Source organism: Callithrix jacchus, chromosome 22, assembly GCF_049354715.1.
Source record: "Callithrix jacchus isolate 240 chromosome 22, calJac240_pri, whole genome shotgun sequence".
In the NCBI taxonomy this organism is placed as follows: Eukaryota; Metazoa; Chordata; class Mammalia; order Primates; family Cebidae; genus Callithrix; species Callithrix jacchus.
Genome location: NC_133523.1, coordinates 40,934,591 through 40,958,732, shown reverse-complemented (window position 1 = coordinate 40,958,732; position 24,142 = coordinate 40,934,591). Strand labels below are relative to the sequence as shown.

General features: G+C 48.9%; 1 protein-coding gene across 3 annotated transcripts in view; it reads right to left on the bottom strand.

The window, feature by feature from the left end:
* The window catches only part of ARHGAP35 (Rho GTPase activating protein 35), a 135,255-nt gene that overhangs the window by 10,163 nt on the left and 100,950 nt on the right, over positions 1-24,142 (bottom strand). For 2 of the 3 annotated variants that reach the window (XM_054250105.2, XM_008988276.5), the window contains one exon: positions 916-993. In XM_054250105.2, the coding sequence (XP_054106080.2) occupies positions 916-993 (78 nt within the window). Of the gene's footprint in view, positions 1-915; positions 994-17,039; positions 17,062-19,637; positions 19,756-24,142 lie in introns of those variants that run through there. The other variant, XM_078360212.1, reaches the window with a different exon arrangement.

Genomic DNA, 24,142 nt, shown 5'->3' with positions numbered 1-24,142 from the left:
ATGATGGAGAAATCTCTACAGACGGACAGCAGCAGGTTCCGCTGTCGGGGAGGTAAGCTGTTACAGGATCTTCCACACAGACCAATGCGTCCCCACACGGAGGGCTCTACCCTCACTCTGGCCTCCTGTCTCCTATCCCACAGATTTTCCTGTGGTCCCCTCTGCCTGCTGCGGGCCAGCTGAGCCCAACTGCGGTGCTGCAAGGCGCCAGGGCCGCCTGCCTGGGGAGTGGGTGCGGTGCCTGCTCTGGGTGATGCCTCCTGCCCTGGCCGCGAACTGCTGGGAACGTGCCCTGCTCTGGTGTGTTTTGCTTCTAGCACTGGGGGATGTGGCTTCTTATCCCACAGTGTGATCAGTTCCAAGAGGCAGAGTCTGGCTGCCTGACTTGAGGCCTCTCGAAGCTGACCCAGCTTAGGAGAAGGGATTCCCTGCCGAGAGCTCTGTGACCTGGGTCTGCATCCCAAGGGCTCAGCTCCTCACACAACAGTCCCTCGCTTTCTCTGGCACAGGGACTTTGTGACGAGGGTACATATGAGGCCCTGACAAAACAGGATCACCTCTCAACCCGACTGGTAGTGCCTGCAACTAGCTCTGCGTGGCCAGACAGGCAAAGCTCTTCAGTGTGGTGGGGGAGGCATGTGCCCAGCAACCTGGAGGAGCATCTGTGGACGGTGCTGTGGGGAGTGGCCCACGTGACCCAGCCTTGGCAGAGATGGTGCTTCAGTTCACTTACAGGACCTGGTCCCCTCGTCTCCCTACTGGGGCCACACATGGTCTCTTTCTTGGTCTCAGCACCTTGTGGCTTTGGGTCTGTGCTGGCAGGAGTGCCCCAAGGTCCCACAGACAGTCCACCAAGACAGCTGTGTCCGCCTTGACTGGCTCTGGCCTCCGACGCCTGCCCAGGCTGCATCTTACCTTGATCGAACTGTCTCTGCAGGCTCTCCATCTCCGACTTGTTCCCACTGACCCTGTAGATGCCTTCTGTGCTCAGTCCTGAGGAGAAACAGGCAGGGTTTAGGAGCAGAACTGGAGAGCAGAGAACGAGGAGGACTGGACTCGAAGACAGAAGGAGAAAGCCAGGGAAAGTGCATGAGGCGCCCGCCGTGAGACAGGGGTGGGCCTCAGCACACTCTCGTTTGATTTTTCTAGATACTTCAACCCATTTGCCCTCCATTTTCTTTGTCACTTAAACATTTTAAAGTGCCTGGTTTTTGTTTAAAGTATAGCAGCTAAAGGTAACTTGTGTTCATATTTTGATGTCTACTTGTTTTTCATTTTCATTTTAAAAATAGAGGTGGCATTTATGTTAACCCATCACTTTCACTTACAAAAGATATGTTAACCCATCACTTTCACTTACAAAAGACATTGTGAACTTATTCTAATAACTTCAAGTTCTTATTCTTTTCTGTGATTTAAAAGACAAGATATCAAAGTATATGATCACTATAAGCATTAGTTGTGCTGTTAATCATACAGGGTTGGCTGGGTGCGGTGGCTCATGCCTGTAATCCCAGCACTTTGGGAAGCTGAGGCAGGAGGATCACTTGAGGTCAGGAGTTTTAGACCAGCCTTGTCAACACAGTGAAGCCCCATCTCTACTAAAAATACAAAATTAGCTGGGTGTGGTGGTGCATGCCCGTAATCCCAGCTACTTGGGAGGCTGAGGCAGGAGAATCGCTTGAACCCGGGAGGCAGAGGTTGCAATAAGCTGAGATTGCCTCACTGCACTCCAGCCTGGGCGACAGGTGAGACTCCGTCTCAAAAAAAAAAAAAAAGATACAGGGTTTTCCAAGTTTTTACTATTAGAAAATTAACTCACGGCCAGGAGCAGTGGCTGACACCTTTGGGAGGCCAAGATAGGTTGATCACCTGAGGTCCAGAGTTCAAGACCAGCCTGATCAAAACAGAGAAACCCTGTCTTTACTAAAAATACAAAATTAGCTGGGTGTGGTGGTGCACGCCTGTAATCCCAGCTACTCAGGAGGCTGAGGCAGGAGAATCACTTGAACCCAGCAGGCAGAGCTTGCAGTGAGCCAAGATCTCTCCATTGCACTCCAGCCTGGGCAACAAGAGCGGAACTCTGTCTCAAAAAAAAAAGATTAACTCACAACTATGCTTTTTTCTGATAACCAGTAAAAGCTGAACAGATTATTGGAAATAGATGTAGATGTTCCTTACTTTGTGAATATCATATTCGTGTTCTTGTTAATTTTCCTATTACAGTGGTTCTTATTTTATACTTGTGAAAGTCTATGAATATTAAGTAATTATCTCAACGTTACATATGTTTACATTTTTCCTTTTTCTTATCTGTCTTCTAATTTTGTTTACTGAATCGGTTGAAGTCCGTAATTCAAAAATGTTAGGCTTTCAAGACCAGTCATTTTCCTTATGCCTTCCTTTGTTTTTATGCTCAGAATAGGTTTTTCCTATTCGTATATCAGCTATTCAGTTTTTCCTTCTTGTTCTTTTTATCAGTTAAAAAAATCATTTCATTCTGTGTTCATTCTGGATCTTATTTGGTATACAGTGTGATATAAGAAAAAAAAGTAGTAAAAGTTGATTAAGTAAGTTAGAATAAAATATCAAGTGAAGGATGGACTCCCACTCCCTCCCCATCCTCCCCTGGGCCGAGGAGCCTGTTCAGCTTAGAGTGGATTCCAAGCACTCATTCCACTCGCCCTGTCCTGGCAGAGGAGGTCCACTGTGTGCCATCAAGATCTAAAGGACTTCGTCTAAAGGATGGTGAAGTCACTGTGAAAACGGACATGGGACCTCATGGCTAAAGCAACCCTGGGTCCCACCTGAAGACTGGCTTTGAGAGACTGTCTTGCTGAAGGCGCAGAGAAGAAGCCATCACTGAACACCAGAAACAGTGTGGACAGTGGAGAGCACCGGGCCCTGGAGTCAGTCAGGCTCCCGAGAGCCACGTGTCGGTTATCATTGTCACTGCTGCCTCTGGAGAGGCAGCCATCAGGCAAGATCAAAGCAAATGGCCTGCTTGTTTTCTGGGTTCCCAGACTTCTTCAGACTTCAACAACACTGGAGCAAGAGGCATCAATTCCCTGGCTTAAAGGCTGTTAACTGACCAAGGCTTTTCCCCCCAGAGAAACGGAGGTTAATGGACCAACGCCAGGGACATCCCACCACGCAACACCTAGTTACGAAGGAGCTGCCACTGCTGTCCTCGCCTGCGAGGAGTGCTGGCACTTTCTAAACCAGAGTGGTTACACACTGTGCACTGAGCTAGGCGCTTTGTAGCCATCCACCGTTGGCTTGTTTATTTTTTTGAGTCGGAGTCTTGCTCTCTTGCCCAGGCTGTGGCGCAATGGTGCAATCTTGGCTCACTGAAACCTGTGCCTCCCAGGTTCAAGCAATTCTTCTGCCTCAGCTCCCAAGTAGTTGGAATTATAGGCACATGCTACCACACCTGGCTAATTTTTTTTTTTTTTTGAGATAGAGTCTTGTTCTGTAGCCCAGGCTGGAGTACAGTGGTGTGATCTTGGCTCACTGCAACCTCTGCCTACCGGGTTCAAGCAATTCTCTTGTCTCAGCCTCCCGAGCAGCTGGGACTACAGATGCACGCCACCACACCCCAGCTAATTTTTTTTTTTTTTTTGAGACGGAGTTTTGCTCTCGTTATCCAGGCTGAAGTGCAATGGCGTGATCTTGGCTCACCGCAACCTCCCCTCCTGGGTTCAAGCAATTCTCCTGCCTCAGCCTCTGAAATAGCTGGGATTACAGGCACGCGCCACTATGCCCAGCTAATTTTTTGTATTTTTTTTTTAGTAGAGACGGGGTTTCACCATGTTGACCAGGATGGTCTCGATCTCTTGATATCGTGATCCACTCGCCTCGGCCTCACAAAGTGCTGGGATTACAGGCTTGAGCCACTGTGCCTGGCCATTAATTTTTTGTATTTTCAGTAGAGATGGGGTTTTACCATACTGGCCAGGCTGGTCTCAAACTCCTGACATCATGATCCACCCACTTCGGCTTCCCAAAGTGCTGGGATTACAGGCGTGAGCCACCGTGCCTGGCCGGCTTGTTTATTGAATGAATGATGATGCCATTTAATCTCCCACACCTCATGGGAGGAGCTGTTGGGTGGGTGGAGAATACAGATGAGAAAACTAAGGTTTAGAAAGAAGTCCTTGCCCCAGATCACAGCTGCTAGAGGCAGTGTGGTCTGAGTCGAGGGCCTCTGCCACCGTCCTGCCTCCTTACCATTCCAGGAGACACCGGGCTCAGGCTTCTGCTGTGTCCTATTAATCCAACAGGCTGGGGTCCAGACCACAGTGCCCCCCGCTCCCGGAAGCAATACTACACTTGGGTGAAGCCATCTGGCCTAAGCACCCGGGCAGCTTTTGAGACGGCACACCCCTACCTGCTGTGCTGTCGAGACCCTGCTCACCAGCCCTAGTCAGTAATTCTTCCATGGACTCTTTTCTCAGCTACTCTCAGGACAATGTAGGCATGCCTTGCGTATGTGTCAGCAGGTGCCAGTCTTCATCTCCTAATTTGAAAAACTAAACTAAAGCTAAGTGATTTTTCCCTTTCCCTCAGTGTCAGCCTCCATAATACAAAGAAAATGATAGGACCAACGGCACAAGTCTCAAGAGTCCGGAATAATGCAGCCATGTCGCTGTTCCCGAGTCCCATTGCAGAGAGGCAGTCTCCCAGCTGCAGAAGACCCAGCCAGCCGAGGGCCGCGTCGGCTCACTTTCTGGCAACCCTGACCCTCGGTGGGACTGAGGACTGCTCTGCACTGCCTCCTAATGGCCACCAGCCCCGGCATCAGAGGCCAGGAGACAAACTCCAAATGAGTGATCTGGCAATTATCAGTGGTGCGGACCTGCTGAAACCTCACTAGATGGATCGTCACAGAAATGGAAGCACTGGAAGCCACGAGGCCGAGCCGGAGCATCAGTTAATCATCAGTTTAGTACTTCCTGTCATCTGGGCACATGTTTATTTTACGCAATCCCATTTTAAAATAGCAGCCCTGCTGCTGTCGTACACAATACCATGGCGTAATTTAGGGGAGGTAGCATTTGCTCGGCTAGTGCAATTTATCATAGCTACTAATTAGACATCAATTTTAAAAAGATTAAAAAAACTGAGAGCAGGCTGCAGACACCACCAAGGCTGCAGGTGAGAAACAGGATGCTGGAGAGAGCATGGGCAGTTTGCCAAAGGCCTGAGACCGCAGCAGGAAAAGGGCTGGGGTCCTGGAGCAGACCCCAGGCAAAGATGCTAGATATTAAGGCGTCTGTATCTGGAACACCCAGTGTTCCCACATGTAAACACTCTAGGGTGACTCTGGCCCACATGTGCCAACAGCAGAAGGCAGAATTCTTACCAGCAGTGACCTCCACCAATCAAGTCTATCGCAGGCCCCCAAGTCCATCTGAGAAAGCCTCAACTTTAAACCCATAGGCACCCTTACCTACCAGACATCTCCAAAGACCCACATCACCAAAGCAGAGCCTTGGCAGTAGGCCTTTTCTCTTTTTCTCCTTTTTTAAAAGCCCTCCCTACTCGCTGCAAATATCTTCAATTTTTTATCTTTTTTATTTATTTTTTTTGGTCAGCATTTTCACAAGCAAAATATCTTCTATGTTTAAGTTAATCTTTGGAAATAGAACAAGAAAAAGCTCAGAACAGCCAAGATCACGATCTTCAAATATCTGAACATGGCCATGTAGAAAAGTCTTGTTCCAATGGCTCTAGGGGACAGAGCTACAACCAAGAATGGCAATTACAGAATAGCAAATATTCTCTCTCTATAGAACCATGAACAGCCATAGCTGTCATTCACTGAAACAGACCAGAGTTTTCGAATCTCCTCTCACCAGACAACCATCTGACTGGGGTACTGTTTAAAAAGCTAGCTAATAACAATAATGATAAGCCATTTATCAAATGCTTACTCTGCATGAGGCACACGATGCTAAGTGCTTACATGCCTTTTTATAGCAGTTCTCATAATAACCCCTCCAGACTGCTGATTACTATCCCATTCTACAGATAGGAATGCTGAGGCCAGGAGGTAAAGGAACGTACAAGGTCAGAGAGTGAGTGAGTCACACAGATGGGATTTGAATCCTGTGGGACTTTAGTGCCAGCGTTGTTCATCTATTATGCTCGAAATCACTAGTTCCTAGGAGTGTGCATGCATCAGAGTCACCTGGAGGACCTGTTATGGTACAGGTGGTGGGGGGGTCCAGCCAGAGTTTTGCATTCAGTAGTTTGGAGGGGAGTCCAAGACTATTTTTCTTTGTTTTTGTTTTGTACACAAGGTCTTGCTCTGTGGCTGAGGCTGAAGTGCAGTGGCACCATCTCGGCTCACTGTGGCCTCAACCTCCCGGGCTCAAGCGATCCTCTCACTTCAGCATCCGGAGTAGCTGGAACTACAGGCATGTGCCACCACACCTGGCTAATTTTTAAATGTTTCTTGTGGAGATGGGGTCTTACTTTGTTGCCCAGGCTAGAACTCCTGGCTCCAGCAATCCTCTTGCCTTTGCCTTCCAAAATGCTGGGATTCCAGGTGTGGGCCACCGCACCTGGCCTCAGAATCTGCATTTCTAAGCATTGCCAGGTGATGCCGCTTCTGCTGGCCAGGGAACCACACTTGGAGAAGTGCCATTCTAGAAGATACGCCAGAGCTCTAAGGCCTCCAGAGAAGCCTCAGTCAGAATGCCTGAATTCTATGAGTCCATAAAATCGGGGTCACACACCAGGCAAAAGAGACACCAGATACTTTAGGAACAAAGCACTTCCAAAAACTGCTGCTTTTTATATGTAAACAAGCCTTATGCATTATTTAATCTTTCAACCATGGCCATGTATGACTTTCATAAAACATTTTAAAAATAGCTGACAAAAGCAAGGAAGACCTTATTCTTTCAACAGACATTTACCGAGCATCCATAGGCAGATAAGTTCCTTTACAAAGTTCTGTTTTTGTTTTTAGATGGAGTCATGCATACTCTGCGTGACTCCATCTAAAAAGAAAAAATCACCCAGGCTAGAGTGCCATGGCACGATCTCAGCAACCTCCCCCTCCTGGGTTCAAGCAATTCTCATGCCTCAGGCACTAAAGTAGCTGGGATTATAGGTGCCTGCCACAGCACCTGGCCAGGTTTTATATTTTTAGTAGAGATGGGGTTTCACTACGTTGGCCAGGCTGGTCTCAAACTCTTGACCTAAGTGATCTGCCCGTGTTGGCTTTCCCGAGTGCTGGGATTCTGGGTGTGAGCCACCGCACTTGGCTCCTTGACAAAGTTTTCAGTCTTGGTCTTCCTCAAAAATACTTTGGCAGGCCAGGTGTGGTGGCTCACAGCCGTAATCCCAGCACTTTGGGAGGCCAAGGCAGGAGGACTGCTGAGCCCAGGAGTTCGAGACCAGCCTGGGCAAAATAACGAGACTCCATCTCTACAAGAAATAAAAAATTAGCCAGGCATGGTGGCATGCTTGTAGTCTCAGCTACTGGGGAGGCTGAGGTAGGTGGATCGTTTGAGGCTGGGAGAGGTCAAGGCTGCTGTGAGCCACGACCATACCACTGCATTTCAGCTTGGGTGAGACACTATCTCAAAACAAAACAAACAAAACACTAAAAAATATTTTGGTGACATAGGAAGACTAGACAGCCCTCCAGTGCGAGTGGTGAGATCTTCCCCCTGGACTAGGAACTGGTATTTCAGCCCTCTGACTGCCCGTCAGAGCTGTGGTAGCTAGCCCTGCTCCTAAGAGGTGCCTGCGGCAGGGCAGACACTAGGAAAATTGAGAGAGGCCCCTCAGGAGCTTAGAAATCAAGAGGGAAAATCATCTCCTGTCTTGATACCCTGATTTTCTGAAATGTTCAGACAGGTTTTGATTCCCAGACCCCAGGCAGGCCCTTCTCAGCAGCAGCGCTGCTGGCCAGCGTCAGGGCTCGCCTCTGCTCCTTCACGCCAGGACTCAGTTCCTCCAGTTTCCTTTCTAGCAACACATCAATACTTCCTCCAAGACGAGCTCAGACTCGCTTATTTTTCACTTTCTATATTTAGATATAGAAACTCAGCACTTAGTCTTTAAAAAAAGTTAATCGGCACCGCCAGTACTCTAAAACACCCCGTGGCAGACAGGACTTAACAACTTCTGTCGACTTTACTGGAAGCTGGAAGCATCTAATAAACCATTCCCTGTTTCTTTTACACATGCAAGACTAAGTCTAAGGCAGGCTAAACTGCAAGGCTGGAGGGGTACTGAGCACTCAGGGAGAGAAGGAAACTCTTGGGCATCCAATTCGAATGGTCTTGAAGAGGAAAGGTACGAAGCCCTTCTTCGTCCAATGCTAATAGGGTATCTATAGTGTGTCTTCTGAGGACCACACTGCGGCACTCTCCTAGTCTCGCCTCAATGGAAGATGAAAGGGTGAGGGGGCAGGAGAACATTTAGGTCAAAATCAAAGCAACTGCGTCTCCATTTCCTTCTTTGTATAACAGATAACAGTTCTCACCTCACCCCGTGGTGGTATGTACTTAATGAGATCTTAGCACCCAGCGCTGAGACAGTAGCTATTACCCTAATGATCTAGGTGGAAAGCCGGTTAGCAAGTGGATGAGCACCTGAGTTCTGCTGAGGGAGACATGGGTTCGAATCCTGACCCTGACATTGGCTTGTCTGACTGTACAATGGAATAAATGAGATCCTCTGTGCACCATCCACTGCACAATGCCTGCCAGCATTTTTTTCTCTATACTCTTAACGAGCCTCAACAATGGTACCTGCCTGTAGGCATGACGGGTTCTGAGGGCTTGGCCAAAACAAGACAGTCTGTAGAAAAACCCTTTCAAGCATGCATGGCTTTGACGCCAAAGGGACCTCGGTTCTGACCCCGTTCTGTCTCATAGCTAGGCTGGGTGTCTGAGAGTAAATTGCCTGTCCTCTCAGGGGCTTGGAATCCTCATCCAAAATGGAGAAATGACCATTAAGGAGTCTGTTAAGATGCTGTAAATATTACTGCTATTATTATTTTTGAGATGGAGTTTCATTCTTGTCACCCAGGCTGGAGTGCAGTGGTGTAATCTTGGCTCACTGCAACCTCTGTCTCCCAGGTTCAAGCAATTCTCCTGCCTCAGCCTCCCAAGTAGCTGGGATTATAGGCGCCTGCCACCACACCCAGCTAATTTTTTTTTCAGTAGAGATGAGGTTTCACCATGTTGGTCAGGCTGGTCTCAAACTCCCGACCTCAGGTGATCCTCCCACCTTGGCCTCCCGAAGTGCTGGGCTTATAGGCATGAGCCACTGCGCCTGGCCAAGATGCTGTGAACATTAAGAGATTACACAAATGAAAACAAGTAGTACCGCAAATGGACGGCACACTGAAGTAATCCTAACAGTAACGACAACAATGGTGAACTTCCGACTGGGAACTTACTGTATGCCATGTACCATTCTACGCTCTTCACTAGAAATACCAGAGACTATCCTCCCAATGATTCTTTGAGGTAAATATTATTTTTACTACCAATCTGCAGACAGCAAATGGAGGCTCCGAGAGGCTAAGCCATTTGCCCAAGGCCATGGAACTAGGTAAGTGGTGGAGCTGGAATCTGAATTGGCTAAAGTTTCAGTCTCAGCTGATGGTGCTTTTAAACGTCATGCTAGCTCCCTGCTCCTTTAAATATGATATGTACACATCCCATAAACGCCAAATTCATGATGGCTTACAGAGACTTTCCATTTCTCCCTTGTCTGTCTAGTCAGATGCTGCACTCGCCTCTTCATCCACACTCTACTCAATCTTCTCTTCTACGAACTGGAGGGAGAGACTCTCTGGCCTGAGAAGAACGATGGCCTCCTCTCCAGAGAGAAAGTTTCCTCGCTGCACCTCTCCTCCGAAGTTCTACCACTGAAGTCACAGGAGTCCCCACAGCCTCCCCTGCTGCCTTCCTGCTCAGGAGGTGCCTGGGTGGTTTTCTGGCTGCTCTATTCCTTGAACACTCGGCCCCCCCCATCCCGTGTCCCTTTGTTAGCTGTCTTCCTAAGTAATGCTCCCATCAGTCAAGACCGGCTTCTGCCCGTGCCAGACCTTCCCCCCAAGACAGAAGGCCACTAACGCTCTATATGATGACTTGACTGGGTGTGAGTGCCACCAGCAGGCACTGTGGCCTTATACAGTCGAGATGCCAGCAGATAGATGTGCACAAGGCCGCATCATAAATCTCAGGGCTGAGGAGGGAGGAGGCGTGACATCGCACCAGGTCTGGGGCATCAGATGGCTCCAGCATCTGGCTGATCGTTCAGAAGCTGCCCATGCATTTGCTGCCATGAACCACCAAGCAGGGCTTCTGGGCCTGCTCTGAGCCCAACAGCAGGCTCTGTTCTTTCCCTGACTTTCAGGAAAACGCATATCCCAACAGCTGGGCTTAAGAAACCACCCCGACAAAGAACCTGAGGCCAGCCTAGAGCGGATGCCCTGCCTGTTCTGGGGGAAGAGTGTGGCTCATAATCGAGCTGAGCAGACTGCACTCTGCGAAACGGGAATGAATGTTCAAAGCCAGAAGCAGCAGGAAGGCCCCCCCTGCCAGGAATGTGAGACATCTCCACGCTCTGAAGTGTGACTTTGCTGGCGTGCCCATGCAGGCCCAGTGGCACAGGGGTGATGGCAGTGTGACTCTGAGGAGAGCTGGTGCCACCACAAAGAGGGATCTCACAGGCTAAAGACCCACCAACAAAGAAACAGCCTGTGAGCATAATGCAGGTGCGCGACATCCCCACCACCACACACCCCACCACACACACATCCCACCATCACACACACCACATACACATACCCCGACACAACCCCCACCCCACACATCCCATCATACACACCCCACCACATACACACACATCCCACCACACACACACATCCCATCATACACACCACATACACATACCCTGACACAACCCCACCCCACACATCCCATTACACACACACCCCACCACACACACAAACATCCTACCACACACACACATCCCACCATCACACACACCACACATACCCTGACACAACCCCCACCCCATACATCCCATCACAGACACCCCACCATACACACACCCCCCACACATTGCCCACCATACAGATACCACCACACACACACACACACACCACCACACACACCACCATATACCCCCCACCACACACACATCCCACCACCACACACCACCTACACATCCCCCAACACAACCCTGACCCCACATCCCACCACCACACACCACCTACACACCCCCCAACACAACCCCACCCCCCCACATACAACCCACCATCACACACCATATACACATACCCCAATACAACCCCCACCCCACACATCCCACCACACACACCCACTCTCCACTACCACACACACACTCAACACCCGCTTCCTTTCCACAGCAGGCACAAGTAGAAAAGCTCCTTGGGGTCACAGCATTAAGGAGGGCAGAGGTTAACTTCCTTCAGGGTCCCGATTCCCAACGACCCATGAAAGGAGGCAAAGATGTCACTAGTCACAGCCAGTGTCCCTACCTTTCCTGGCCTCTCCTTCCTAAGAGAGTACTTTTCAGACTCAGAAGCCTGTAAGCCTCAGGCAGGAAAGCTGATCCTAGTCCCTGCCATCTATGATAAAATCTACAGGCTCCGGGCTCCCGTCACCAGGCTCCAGCCTGCAATCCCCTCCCCCACTTGACTGCAGTCCTGATGACCTTGCAGGGCCTCCCTACAGGTTGCTCCTACTTTTACCTCCGTTCTGTGGCTAGACAACACTCCCTCAGAGGTCTCCCCTGACCCTTAGACTAAATTAAGCTCCCTGTTCCAGGAGCCCAACAATTGCTTATATGTAAGCAGTGCAGTCATAAGCATTTGACACACACTGTCTCACCCGGTCCTCACACCAGCTCTGTGACTTGCAGTCTACCATTCTTCTTCCCATTTTATGACTGAACAAACTGAGCCACACGGCATGGCTGGGATTCACACCCGGGCAGTCTGATTCCAGAGCCTGTGTTTAATCAATCACCACAAGGCACCGGCTCCATGCTCTTCCTGGATAGCCCTGAGCAGCATGTGAAAGTCACCGGATACTGGTGTGATTAGCTGCTTAATGTTGGTCCCCAGGAGACCCCAGAGTCCACAAGAGCAGGCAGAGTTCTCTTATTACCCGTCTGTGTACGGGGCTCAGCACGGTAACCAGTAGCAGGGAAGGCATTCAGTAGCTATCTTTGGAAAGGAGGGAAAGAGGAAGAAAAGTGCAGAGTTTCTCCACTGGAGAGATGGAGGAAGGTCACAGAAGTGTTTGTCCTCAAGGGGCCTGTGCCTCAGGCAGGCCAGCACGGAGGAGGTATCCCCCAAGCGTCTAAAGCATCCAATGCCTACTTTCCTTTCCAGATGTATTTGAGGTTCTACGTTCCCCAAGAAGACTTCTTCCTCCCCTTCTTCCTGGTGCCTTCACTAGGGACACGGTGGGTTCACTGTTTCACCATAGCCAGTCAGGTGCTGCTTGAAGTCTGGTCTCCAGACCTGATGGTTAACTTTTACTGGGCAGAGCCATGGTTTGGCTGTGGCTGGGATTCCCCACGAGGCCACACCCCTCTGCAGAAGCTGGCCACATTCTTGCTACTCAGTCACCTTTTATCAAAGCTCAGCCTTCCCAGACTGACCTTATTGGGGGTCTTAGATGTTTTTACAGTGAGTGTAACATGCAGAAAAAGAGGCTAGTTCATCTGCGCTTCATTGGCTTTGGTGAAATAGGCAAAAAGCAGAGGTCAGAGAAACTGACAGGAGTTATAGAGGCGTGGGGATTTGCTGGGTGTGAAACCTCGTGGGTAAGGCAACACAGAAGGTGTGCGTGTAAGTGAAAAGGACAGACACAGAGCAAGAGCAAGGGCCACCAGAGCTCCCCAGGTGATAAACGATGGCACAGTCAGGCCAGCTCCACCAAGGGCCCAAGAAGGTCCTGCGGCTGAGGGTGGGTAGTGCTCCTTAGGGCCACTCTCGCAGGACAACCTGCTGTCCCTTTGTACCGTCCTGTTTGTTCTGCAGAGGCAAATATGGCAGGACAAGCCTTGGGCCTGGCTGGCTGGCTCAGGGCAGAGCAACCTGTCTGCCTGAGCTCCCCACCACGGACAAGGCGAGTGCAGCCGGGACAGCCAGGCAGAGCAGCCTGTCGCAACTGTCTCGGGGCCCTGGGCTGCCACCCAGACTATTTCTGTCTTGGATGGAAGGGCAGGGTTACTTTGTGAAACAAGCTCTGCTTCTCTTTGGCTGATGGGCTCTCCAGGCGGCGTGCCAGGGCACACTGTTCTGATCAGGGCACTGGGGCCTGAGGAAATCCGCTAGCAATGCCGAGTCACAAGCTAAATGAACCCTGCTTATCTGGAACAGGCAAGAGCTGGCGAGCTGAGTGCCTGCCTTTATGGCAACGGGGAATTTCTGGAATGCAAGTGACTTGTGCTTAACTTTCAGGCAAGCAGAAAAACGGGAGGGTGGTAAGGAATGGTAGCAAAAAAAAAAAAAGGAGAAAGCTTTGTTTTAAAACTATTTGGACTGTGGGAAAGCTATTCCTTAGTAAACCTAGAATTATAGGGGGAGGGAGAGAGATTAAGTAACAGGGAACCCCCATAAAAATCACAGCATATGAAACCGTATACCTCGTATTTTAGCACGTTATCATCAATTCAAAGCAGTGCAAATACGGCAATTACTCACATAAAGCCTGCTGGTGTGTTCAAGCTGTAACTGCACCTATTAAAGTGTTACAGTGATAGATGACAGAATCTATACTGAAATTAGCTGCCTTCTCTGAAAGACAGGATTACAGAGATCTCGGCTTTCTGACTGCAGGGAAATAACGAACTGAATTTAACAGCTCCCATCCCACCAGCTCTCCTTCATGATAGCTCTAGGAAGTGGTGGCTATGATGAATGTGGATGGAAACACAGAGGTTTTTTGTAGGGTGGCTGTTTCCCAAGTGGGAAGGCATTTGGTAAAATTCTGAATCTGCTCAGTCTAATGCTATAAAACTCACAGCTTCATCAGCCTAAAGCAGGGAAGACAGGAAAGGGGCTTTCCTCTGGCTCACGGGAGATTAGCTAATAAAGCGTGTATGGGGTGCACTGCGAGGAACAAGCCCCACGCAGGCCCAGGATTCTCCCTGTGCTGCCTCAGCACACTGGCCTCTGAGCTCCCAGGCCCGGGCTGGGCCCTTCCTGGTGCTCATTCCAGCTGGAGAGGCTGGCAGCCTCCTCTCCTGAGCACCCTCGGAAGCCCACCAGCGAGGTCTATAATTTAGGAACCCTGTGGGAGGGGATGGGGCAGTGTAGCAGAAAAGAAATATATATTTGGTTTTTGTCCCTGGCTCCTGGTGCAGAGTTCCCCAAACTCTTGGAATTTCCTGGGTGACAGAAGTATCTTTTGTTACTCGTTAACAAGCCCCTTCCAGTTGGGCTCTGTGGCTCATGCCTGTAATCCCAGCACTTTGGGAGGCTGGGGCGGGCGGATCACAAGGTCAGGAGTTCAAGACTAATCTGGCCAACACAGTGAAACCCCGTCTCTATTAAAAATACAAAAAATTAGCTGGGTGTGGTGGTATGCGTCTGTAATCCCAGATACTCGGGAGGGTGAGGCAGGAGACTCACATGAACTCAGGAGGCAGAGGTTGTGGTGAGTAGAGATCTCGCCACTGCACTCCAGCCCAGGCACAGTGAGAGACTCCGTCTCCAAAAAAAAAAAAAGCCACTTCCAACCAAACCTGAGTTTCATGATAATGAAGTGACTCTTGTGGCCCCTAGATAGTTCAGGATGTGGGGGCTGGTCTCCAGAAAGACCAAATCTTGATTAGAGGGTTGGGACTATCATCCTCACCCTTGACCCCTGGGAGTGAGGGGAAAGGGGCTGGAGATTGAGCTCAATCACCAATGGCCAATGAGTTCATTAATCACGCGGACGTCCTGGAATGCCATAAAAGACCCTCAGCGACAGGATCTGGAGAGCTTCTGGGTTGGTGAACCCATTGAGGTGCTGGGAGGGTGTGTGTTTAGAGAGGGTACAGAAGCTCCTGGGGCATCGACGCCCTTGCATCTCTTCCATTTCATTGTTCCTGAGTTATATCCTATATAATAAATCAGCATATACAAGTAAAGTCTTTTCTTGAATTGTGTGAGCTATCCTAGCAAATTACGGAGCCCAAGGAGGAATGGGATGGTAACACCTGACGCTGTAGGCAAGCAGGACAGAGTGTGGGTAAGGTGACTTCTGGTTAGTCACCCAGAACTTGCAACTGGCGTCTGAAGTAAGAGCAGTTTTGTGGGACTGAGCTCTTGAATTGGTGGAGTCTAATGCTAACTTTGGGAGTTAGTGTCAGAAAGCTGAAGACGTGGTGTTAGAAAAAATACCCTTAGCTGGGTGTGGTGACGCACACCTGTAGTCCCAGCTACTTGGGAGACTGAGGTGGGAGGACTGCTTGAGCCTGGGAGGTTGAGGCTGTGGTGAGCTGTGATTATGCTTCTATACTCTAGCCTGGGTGACAGAGCAAGACTCCATCTCAATTTTTTTTTTGAGATGGAGTCTTGCTCTGTCACCCAGGGTAGAGTGCAGTGGCATGATCTCAGCTCACTGCAACCTCCGCCTCTTGGATTCAAGCAATTCTCCTGCCTCAGCCTCCCGCGTAGCTGAGATTATAGGCATGTGCCACCACGCCCAGGTAACTTTTATATTTTTAATAGAGATGGGGTTTCACCATGTTAGCCAGGCTGGTCACCAACTCCTGACCTCAGGTGATCCACCTGCTTCGGCCTCCCGAAGTGCTGGGATTATAGGTGTGAGTCACTGCGTCTGGTCTGTCTCAATTTTTTTTTAAAAAAGAAAAGGAATTTGTCAGGAAGAAAAAAAATCTCTCAGGCAGTTACAGAGGTTGGAAGTAAATCTTCAGTGCAGGAGATCAGAGTCGAAAACTATCTGCCTGTTTCCATTTCTCTGAGTGGCCAGGACTCCCCCTGATTTGTCTTCTGTGGGCTTCAAGTCATTCCAGTGAAGGCAGGCAGGGTGGCTAGCAGGCAGACTCTGGGTTTGAATCCCAGCTCCTGTCTTCATCCTTCTGAATCCCATTTTTCTTATCAGAAAATTGGAAATCACAGCAATCTAATACGGTTGCTATGAGGCTTACATGAGACTCATGGCAACACTTAGCACAGGACTTGGCAATGTGAGCTCCAGCCTGGCACTTGGTACACATTATCTCTTTTAATATGCGCAAGCACTCTGCAAGAAAGCGACTCTCATCTTCATTTTTCAATCAAGGACATGGAGACTCGGGAGTGAAGGCACTTGCTCAGGGCCGCACCTGTCATGCTGCCCTCAGAGACTGCTTTGGTATCTCTCACGAAAGGCTGTGTGCCGCACGCTACGTCTAAAGAAAGAGCACTTCCCAGTGAGATTAAGCAATCTGGGAGTTCACCAACAGCTGTAGGAAATCAGCCCAAGAAATAGTTGGCCTTTTGTCCTGCCGTTTCCCATCAGGGCAACTCTGTAATTTGCTCTCAGTTAGTTATAAAGATGAAAATATATGCACATTACTTACTTGAAACACTTAGCTGGCCTGGCGCACTGGCTCGCGCCTGTAATCCCAGCACTTTGGGAGGCCAAGGTGGGTGGATTATTTGAGGTCAGGATTTCGAGACCAGCCCGGCCAACGTGGCCAAACCCCGTCTCTACTAAAAAAATACAAAAATGAGCTAAGCATAGTGGCGGCTGCCTGTAGACCCAGCTACTTGGGAAGCTGAGGCAACAGAATCACTTGAACCCAGGAGGCAGCGGTAGCAGTGAGCCGAGATTGCACCACTGCACTCCAGCCTGGTGACAGAGCGGGACTCCATATCAAAACAACCAACCAACCAACCGACCAACCCGCAAAAAATACACTTAGCAGCCTTTTTCCATTTACAAGCTTGGTGGTTTTTTCTTGAGGGCAATTCCAGGAAAAACTGGATTGGTATTTTCTGAAGAACTGTGCATCACCCATCAAAGTGTTCTTAACATTGGGAGCTATTTCCTGCAATCACATAAAAACATAAGTGAGATGGATGTGTGTGAGGTCACCTCTCTGTAGGGAAGGATAAAACTGAGCGAGTCATTACACCCTGACACCCCCAGAAGTTTGTTTATTTATTTATTTTTTCAGATGGAGTCTTGCTCTGTCACCCAGGTTGGAGTGCAGTGGTTCTATCTCAGCTCACTGCAACCTCTGCCTGCTGGGCTCAAGCGATTCTTCTGCCTCAACCTCTCAAGTAGCTGGGACTACAGACGTGGGCCTGACTAATTTTTGTATTTTTAGTAGAGACGAGATTTCACCATGTTGGTTAGCTTGGTCTCGAACTTCTGACCTCGTGATCTGCCTACCTCGAACTCCCACAGTGCTGGGATTATAGGAGTGAGCCACCGCGCCCAGCTAAGTTTGTCTATTTTTAATCCATACCATGGAGGTGAGACACTGGAAATGAACCAGGTTCTACCACTCTGCCACATGGAAACAGTTTGTTGGTTGCTATTGTCACTGTGTGTCATGTAAGTGTACGTGACAATGACTCTCTGTTTTGGAGAGGATCCAATGGCAGGGCACAGTCAAGCTAGATGTCAGTTATAACCACTTTGAGGCCCACGGACTCACAGGGAAGCTATGCAGTCTCCTGTCACGGAAAGCAGTGAAGAGATGATTTATCTAGGCTCAATCATTCTATTTCTGCTCATCCTTTAAGTCCCAACAACTCTACCTTCCAGCCCTCCCTGGCCTCCTTTTGTGGCTCTAAATGGGTTAAGGCAAAATCTTCATCCTTGCTGGATCATAAACCCCCTGAGGCCTGGCGCGGTGGCGCATGCCTGTAGTCCCAGGTACTCGGGAGGTTGAGGCTGGAGGATCGCTTGAGCCCAGGAGTTCTGGGCTGTTGTGCGCTATGCCGATCGGGTGTCTGCACTAAGTTCAGCATCATTATGGTGACCTTCTGGGAGCAGGTGATCACCAGGTTGCCTAAGGAGGGGTGAACTGGCCCAAGTTGGAAACGGAGCAGGTCAAAACTCCCGTGATGATTATAGTGGGATTGCACTTGTGAATAGCCATTGCACTCCAGCATGGGCAACATAGTGAGACGCCGTCTCTAAAAAAACAAAATACCCCCCTGAGAATGAGGCTGCATCATCATCCTGGCTTGCTCTGGATCAGTGGTAAAGTTTCTGCAAATGCTGAGGATGGACAGTGATCTCTTGACTTCTTCAGGGTAGGAGATGCCCTCACTCTGATCACCTGATGAAGGGTAGAGACTGCACCATCCACAGTGCATGTGTACACCTGGGTGTGTGCTCACACATGAAATTTCCGCTGTAATGTTGAGGGGTTCAGACTTCAATAGCCTATCTGCAGACCTTAGGTTAAGCCCCGCCACGTAAGAAACATGCCTGCTTGCGCAGTCCTTCAAGTTAGAGACTGCATGGGTGTGAGTCTGCTCTCCCCATGCTACCTGCACTACACTGCACTGGGTTCCTCAAATCACAAATACTTTGGTAAACAGCAAGGATGGCCCCTGAGGCAGCAATATCCCACAGCATTAAGAGGTGAAACACAGCTTGTATCCAATTTTTTGCCAACAGAAATAGCTTAGGCCTGCCGGGCGCGGTGGCTCAAGCCTGTAATCCCAGCACTTTGGGAGGCCGAGGCAGGTGGATCACAAGGTCAAGAGATCGAGACCGTCCAGGTCAACATGGTGAAACCCCATCTCTACTAAATATATAAGAAAAATTAGCTGGGCCTGGTGGCGTGTGCCTGTAATCCCAGCTACTCGGGAGGCTGAGGCAGGAGAATTGCCTGAACCCAGGAGGCGGAGGTTGCGGTGAGCTGAGATCGTGCCAGCCTGGGTAATGAGAGCGAAACTCCGTCTCAAAAAAAAAAAAAAAAGAAATAGCTTAGGCCTGGGTAAGGAAAAAGAAAAATGTTGACAGACTTAAGCCAAGATGAGATCTTGTAGTGATCAAGCCCCAAGAATTCACCCTGCACCCCATGACTTTCTTTCTTTGTCCCAATCTAATTCAGTCCATGGAAAGAAAAATTCACTAATTCCTTCAATAGATACCTAAGTGCCTACTAGGGATCACAGGTGATAAAAAGAAGAGACAGTCTTTGCCCTAATTCCTCACGGTTCAGTAGGGGAAACAGAGAAGCCACAGCAGAGCTGAGGCAGAGTGGTGGCTCTGGGGTGTGTGTGGGGGTCCTCCTGGCTCTCCCAGTGCTGCTGCTTCACCTTGCCTTGGCAGGTGGGAGAGGGCATTGACAGAAGCATTTCCAGGAAAATACAGAAGGCAGATGGAAAAACAAAGCTGCCGAATTGAGCCCAGTAACACCTGCAGCAGACAAATCCAACCATGGCATGAGCAGATCTCCTTCAGAGAACCCGGGAGAGACGTGCTACATCTCTGAGCTGATGACACCCACAGAGAACAATCACTTGGTGGTTTTTGAGGGCAGAACCCTCTGCCCCGAGACCTCTGCAGGAAGCAAGTGCTCTCTAAGGGTCTGTGTGTCACGGCTCACACGGCCTGGATGCAGACGCTCACTGAAGACACTAGTGCTGTCTCCCTCACCCCCTGGTTGCTCCTGAGAGCGGAGCATGCCTCAAGCAGTCGTGCATGAGCCAGACAGGAGAAACCACCAGGCAGCGAGGATCCTTTGTCAGAGCAGGTCTCTTCTCCAAGGACCCACCTCAAAAAAAAAAAAAAAAACACAAGCTACTGCAGACTCAGTGGAAAATTGTAAGTAGCAAACCTGGAGTAAAACATCTATCCACCCCTCCTCCATTTATTTATAATTATTATTTTACAATGGTTTTATTGAGATATAGTTCACATACCATATAATTCACCCACTGACAGTATCCAATTTGATGGCTGTTAGCACATTCAGAATTGCACAAGTATCATCACAATTTTAGAACACTGTCATTAACACCCCAAAAAAACTGTGTATTCATGAGCAGCCACTCCAAACTCCTCCCTTCTCAAAGCCCCTGGCAACCACTCATCTACTTTTTTCTTCTTCTTCTTTTTTTTTTTTGAGACCGTCCTGCTCTATGGCCCAGGATGAAGTGCAATGGTTCGATCTCGGCTCACTGCGACCTCCGCCTCCCAGGTTCAAGCGCTTCTCCTGCAGGCCAAGCCTCCTGAGTAGGTGGGATTACAGGTACCCGCCACTATGCCTGCCTAATTTTTGTATTTTTAGTAGAGGTGGAGTTTCGCCATGTTGGCCAGGCTGGTCTTGAACTCCTGACCTCAGGTGATCTGCCTGCCTCGGCCTCTCAAAATGCTGGGATTATAGGCGGGAGCCACCATGTCCAGCCCACTAATTCACTGTCTATGTTTATAGATTTGCCTACTCTAGATGATTCTGTGAAAATGGGATGATGGACCATGTGATCTTGTGTGCCTAGTTTAGCTCACTTAGCATAATGTTTTCAAGGTTCATCCGTCTGTAGTAGGTCACGACTTCATTCCTTTGACAGCCGAATAATGTTCCACTGTATGAATGCATTATGTCTTGTTATCCATTCACTCACCAGTGGGCTAACTGCGTTGTTACCACTTTTGGGCTGTTATGAATAATGTGGCCTCCATATTATTTTGAACCCAAATTCTTAAGTGACCTACAGGTATTTCCCCAAACTCAGGAAGGATGTGCGTGACTCTTCTTGGAGGCCTCCAGCTGGGGACACCAGGTTTCCCATCAGCCTTGCCAGCAGATGCCCTCGCTTTCTTCTCCTGCTCTGCTGACCCACAGCTCCTTCTGTCCAAGCCCATTTATTTAGACATCCCACCTACACGTTTCACATGAACGCCCTGACTATCAGCAACACACACGCTCTGCCCCTACACTAAACACTGGGCATTTGCTCCCGCCCAGATGCTGCTGCCTTGCTCAAGGCCTTAGTGTTATATGAATCTTCCTCCTCTTCCCTCTCTATGTATACAATTCCACATTTTCAGCACTGAATGGAGCTTTTGAGGGGAGAGGTCTTGGGAGTGTATCTATGCCATTCAGTCATTCATCATCAGTTACTAGAGCCCTGTTTGCTTGGCTTAGAGGAGACAATGAAGACAACCCCGTCCCTTCCCTCAAGGAACTTAGGATCTATTGAGGAAGGAAGACAATTGGAATACAGTGAACTACCTGTTCCCAGGGAAAGCACAGGGCGTGACAGACACAGTGGGGAGCCCTGGCTCACAGAGCAGGTCAGGGAAGGACCTGGGAGGAACTCTAGAAATGGAACGGTATGGAAAGGCAGTGTGGGTGAGAAATATAATGGCAGCTTAAGGAACTGTGCGTAGTTTTAATCTGAGCTGAAGTTTGGAGTGGATGAAGGAAATGGCAAGAGGCAGGGCTAGACAGTGGGCAGGGACCACATGCCGCTGGTAAGTAACAGGACGAAACTTCCTCCTGGAGTGATGCAGATCACTGAGGAGTTTTAAGCAGGTGAAGGCGATGCGATCCCCCCATTGATTTTAGAAAGATATTTGCAGCAGTGTAGATAAGGGACTGAAAGGACATGAGACCAGAAGCAGGAAGGCCAATTACAAAGAGGCTATGACAGTAAACCAAGCGGGTGAGAGACGAAACGCAGGGCAGGGGCCAGACTGAAAACACAGGTGGTAAAACAATGGGACTGACCGATGAGGGTGACTAGTGTGGAGGTAACAAGGGAGAGACCCCCTCCCCACGTGGAGGACACGCTGTTGACACAGGTCAGCAGATACTCTGGGATGAAAACCTTCAAACCCTGCCTTCCCGCTAATGGTAACAGTGAGGGCTGATAAGCTTTCTCACGAGTAAGAAAATCCTTCTTCCAAATGACATCTTAAACTGAACCTTAAGGCTGAGGGAGCCAGAGTTCCTGTGGCCTGACCTTTCCCTCCCCATGCAGAAGCACTTCCTTACAATTCTAGGGATCTGAGAAAAAAAAAAATCCGAAAAGCCCAGGCTAAGTCCAATTGCTGGAGGCTGACGTTTAGCGGGTTTTAGGGCACATGGCTATGTGTTCAACACGGCCTCTCACCTCTCTACCTGCCTTTCACTGACCGACCTTCCATGCCTAGAATATTCCTTCCATCCTGTTAGAGAGTCCAATGTGTCTTTTAGACCAAGCCTCCACCCTAGACTCCAAGCAAGCAAGCTCCCTGCCTTCTGCAGCACGAAGCCCTGCAGCCTATGGGCACTGGGCGCACTGACGGCGGAGAGACACTAATTTCCTCTTTGATGTGTGCAGTCATCTCTCCAGTGAGGGCTGGCGTTAGGCTTCCCCAGGATCTTCTTGGCTTCTTATACTTGATAGGCCAGATATGTTATAGACTGAGTAACTTATTACACTCACCCCATCCCATCAACCCTAGAAAGTAAGGCAACGATAATGACTACACATGAAAAAAAGAGGAAAAAATGCAGGTGTCAAGTCTTTGGAATGAAGGACCATACATTACAAAGATGTTCAGTTGCATTTTTTTTTTTTTTTTTGAGATGGAGTTTCAAACCTGTTGCCCAGGCTGGAGTGCAATGGTGCAATCTCTGCTCACCACCACCTCCGCCTCCTGGGTTCAAGTGATTCTCCTGCTTCAGTCTCCCAAGAAGCTGGGATTATAGGCACGCACCACCACGTCCGGCTAATTTTGTATTTTTAGTAGTAATGGGGTTTCTCCATGTTGGTCAGGCTGGTCTTGAACACCTGACCTCAGGTGATCTGCCTGCCTTGGCCTCCCAAAGTGCTGGGATTACAGGTGTGAGCCACTGTGCCTGGGCGCTTTTTTTTTTTTGGCCAGGGGGAGGGAGCAGGGTCTTGCTCTGTCACTCAGGCTGGAGTGCAGTGGTACAATCATGGCTCACTGCACCTTCAACCTCCAACGCTCAAGTGACTCTCCTGCCTCAGTTTCCCAATTAGCCAGGACTACAGGTGTGCACCACCACATCTAAGTTTTCTAATTTTTTGTAGAGACGGGGTCTTGGTATGTTGCTGGGCTGGTCTTGAATTCCTGAGTTTAAGCAATCCTACTGCTTCGGCTTCCCAAAGTGTTGGGATTACGGGTGTGAGCCACTGCGCCTGACCTCAATTGCATTTTAGATATAAATAAAATAAAAATCTCAATGGAATGGCAAAAATGCACTAAACAAAGACCAAAAATCATATATTTTGTAAAAAAACCAAAAACCAAAAATATCTTTAAAAGATCTGATAGAAAATATCACATACGGCAAATTGGAAGATTGCAAAGTAGACCCTAGGGGCTGCTGGAGGTACAAGTGAAGTGAGGTATTGAGGCTGGGAAGACGGAAGGTTTCCAGCTCATTCTTCCTTTACTGACTTGGTCTTGACCACAGAAGAGGGGCAATATGAATAGTCTTATTCATCTTGTACCCTCTAGCATCTACTGGAACTGGCATATAACAGGTGTTCAATTATTCTTTTAGGACTGTAAAATCTAAAACATTGTGAGGCTAAAGAATATTCTGGCAAAGACAGCAATTATGAGGAATGAGATATGGAGTTGAAAAAGATTAATTAAGGCCAGGTATGGCGGTTCATGCCTGTAATCCCAGCACTTTGGGAAGATGAGGCAGGAGAATCACTTGAGCGCAAGAGCTGGAGACCAGCCTGGGCAACATGGCAAAACCCTATCTCTACAAAAAATACAAGAATTAGCCGGGCGTTGTGATGTGTACCTGTAGTTCCAGCTACTTGGGAGGCTGAGGTGGGAGGACTACTTGAGCCTGGAAGGTCGAGGCTGCAGTGAGCCATGACTGTGCCACTGCACACCAGCCTAGGTGACAAAGTGAGACCCTGTCTCGAACAAACAAAACCCAGAGAAAAAGATTAATTTTACCACTATTAAAACACTTTTGAGAGTAAAAATTTGGGAAACATAATTTTGATATGAAAATAAGAAAGTAAAATCTGTAAAACAAGAAAAATCTTAGAAAATACTCAATTTTAAGAACTGGATATTTGATAAAGAAATTGTCACAAAATCAAAAAGGATATGAAAAAGTGGTACTGTGATAACTGACTAAACATATGAAGGGAAATGCATCACTTTAGATCCATGCTCTG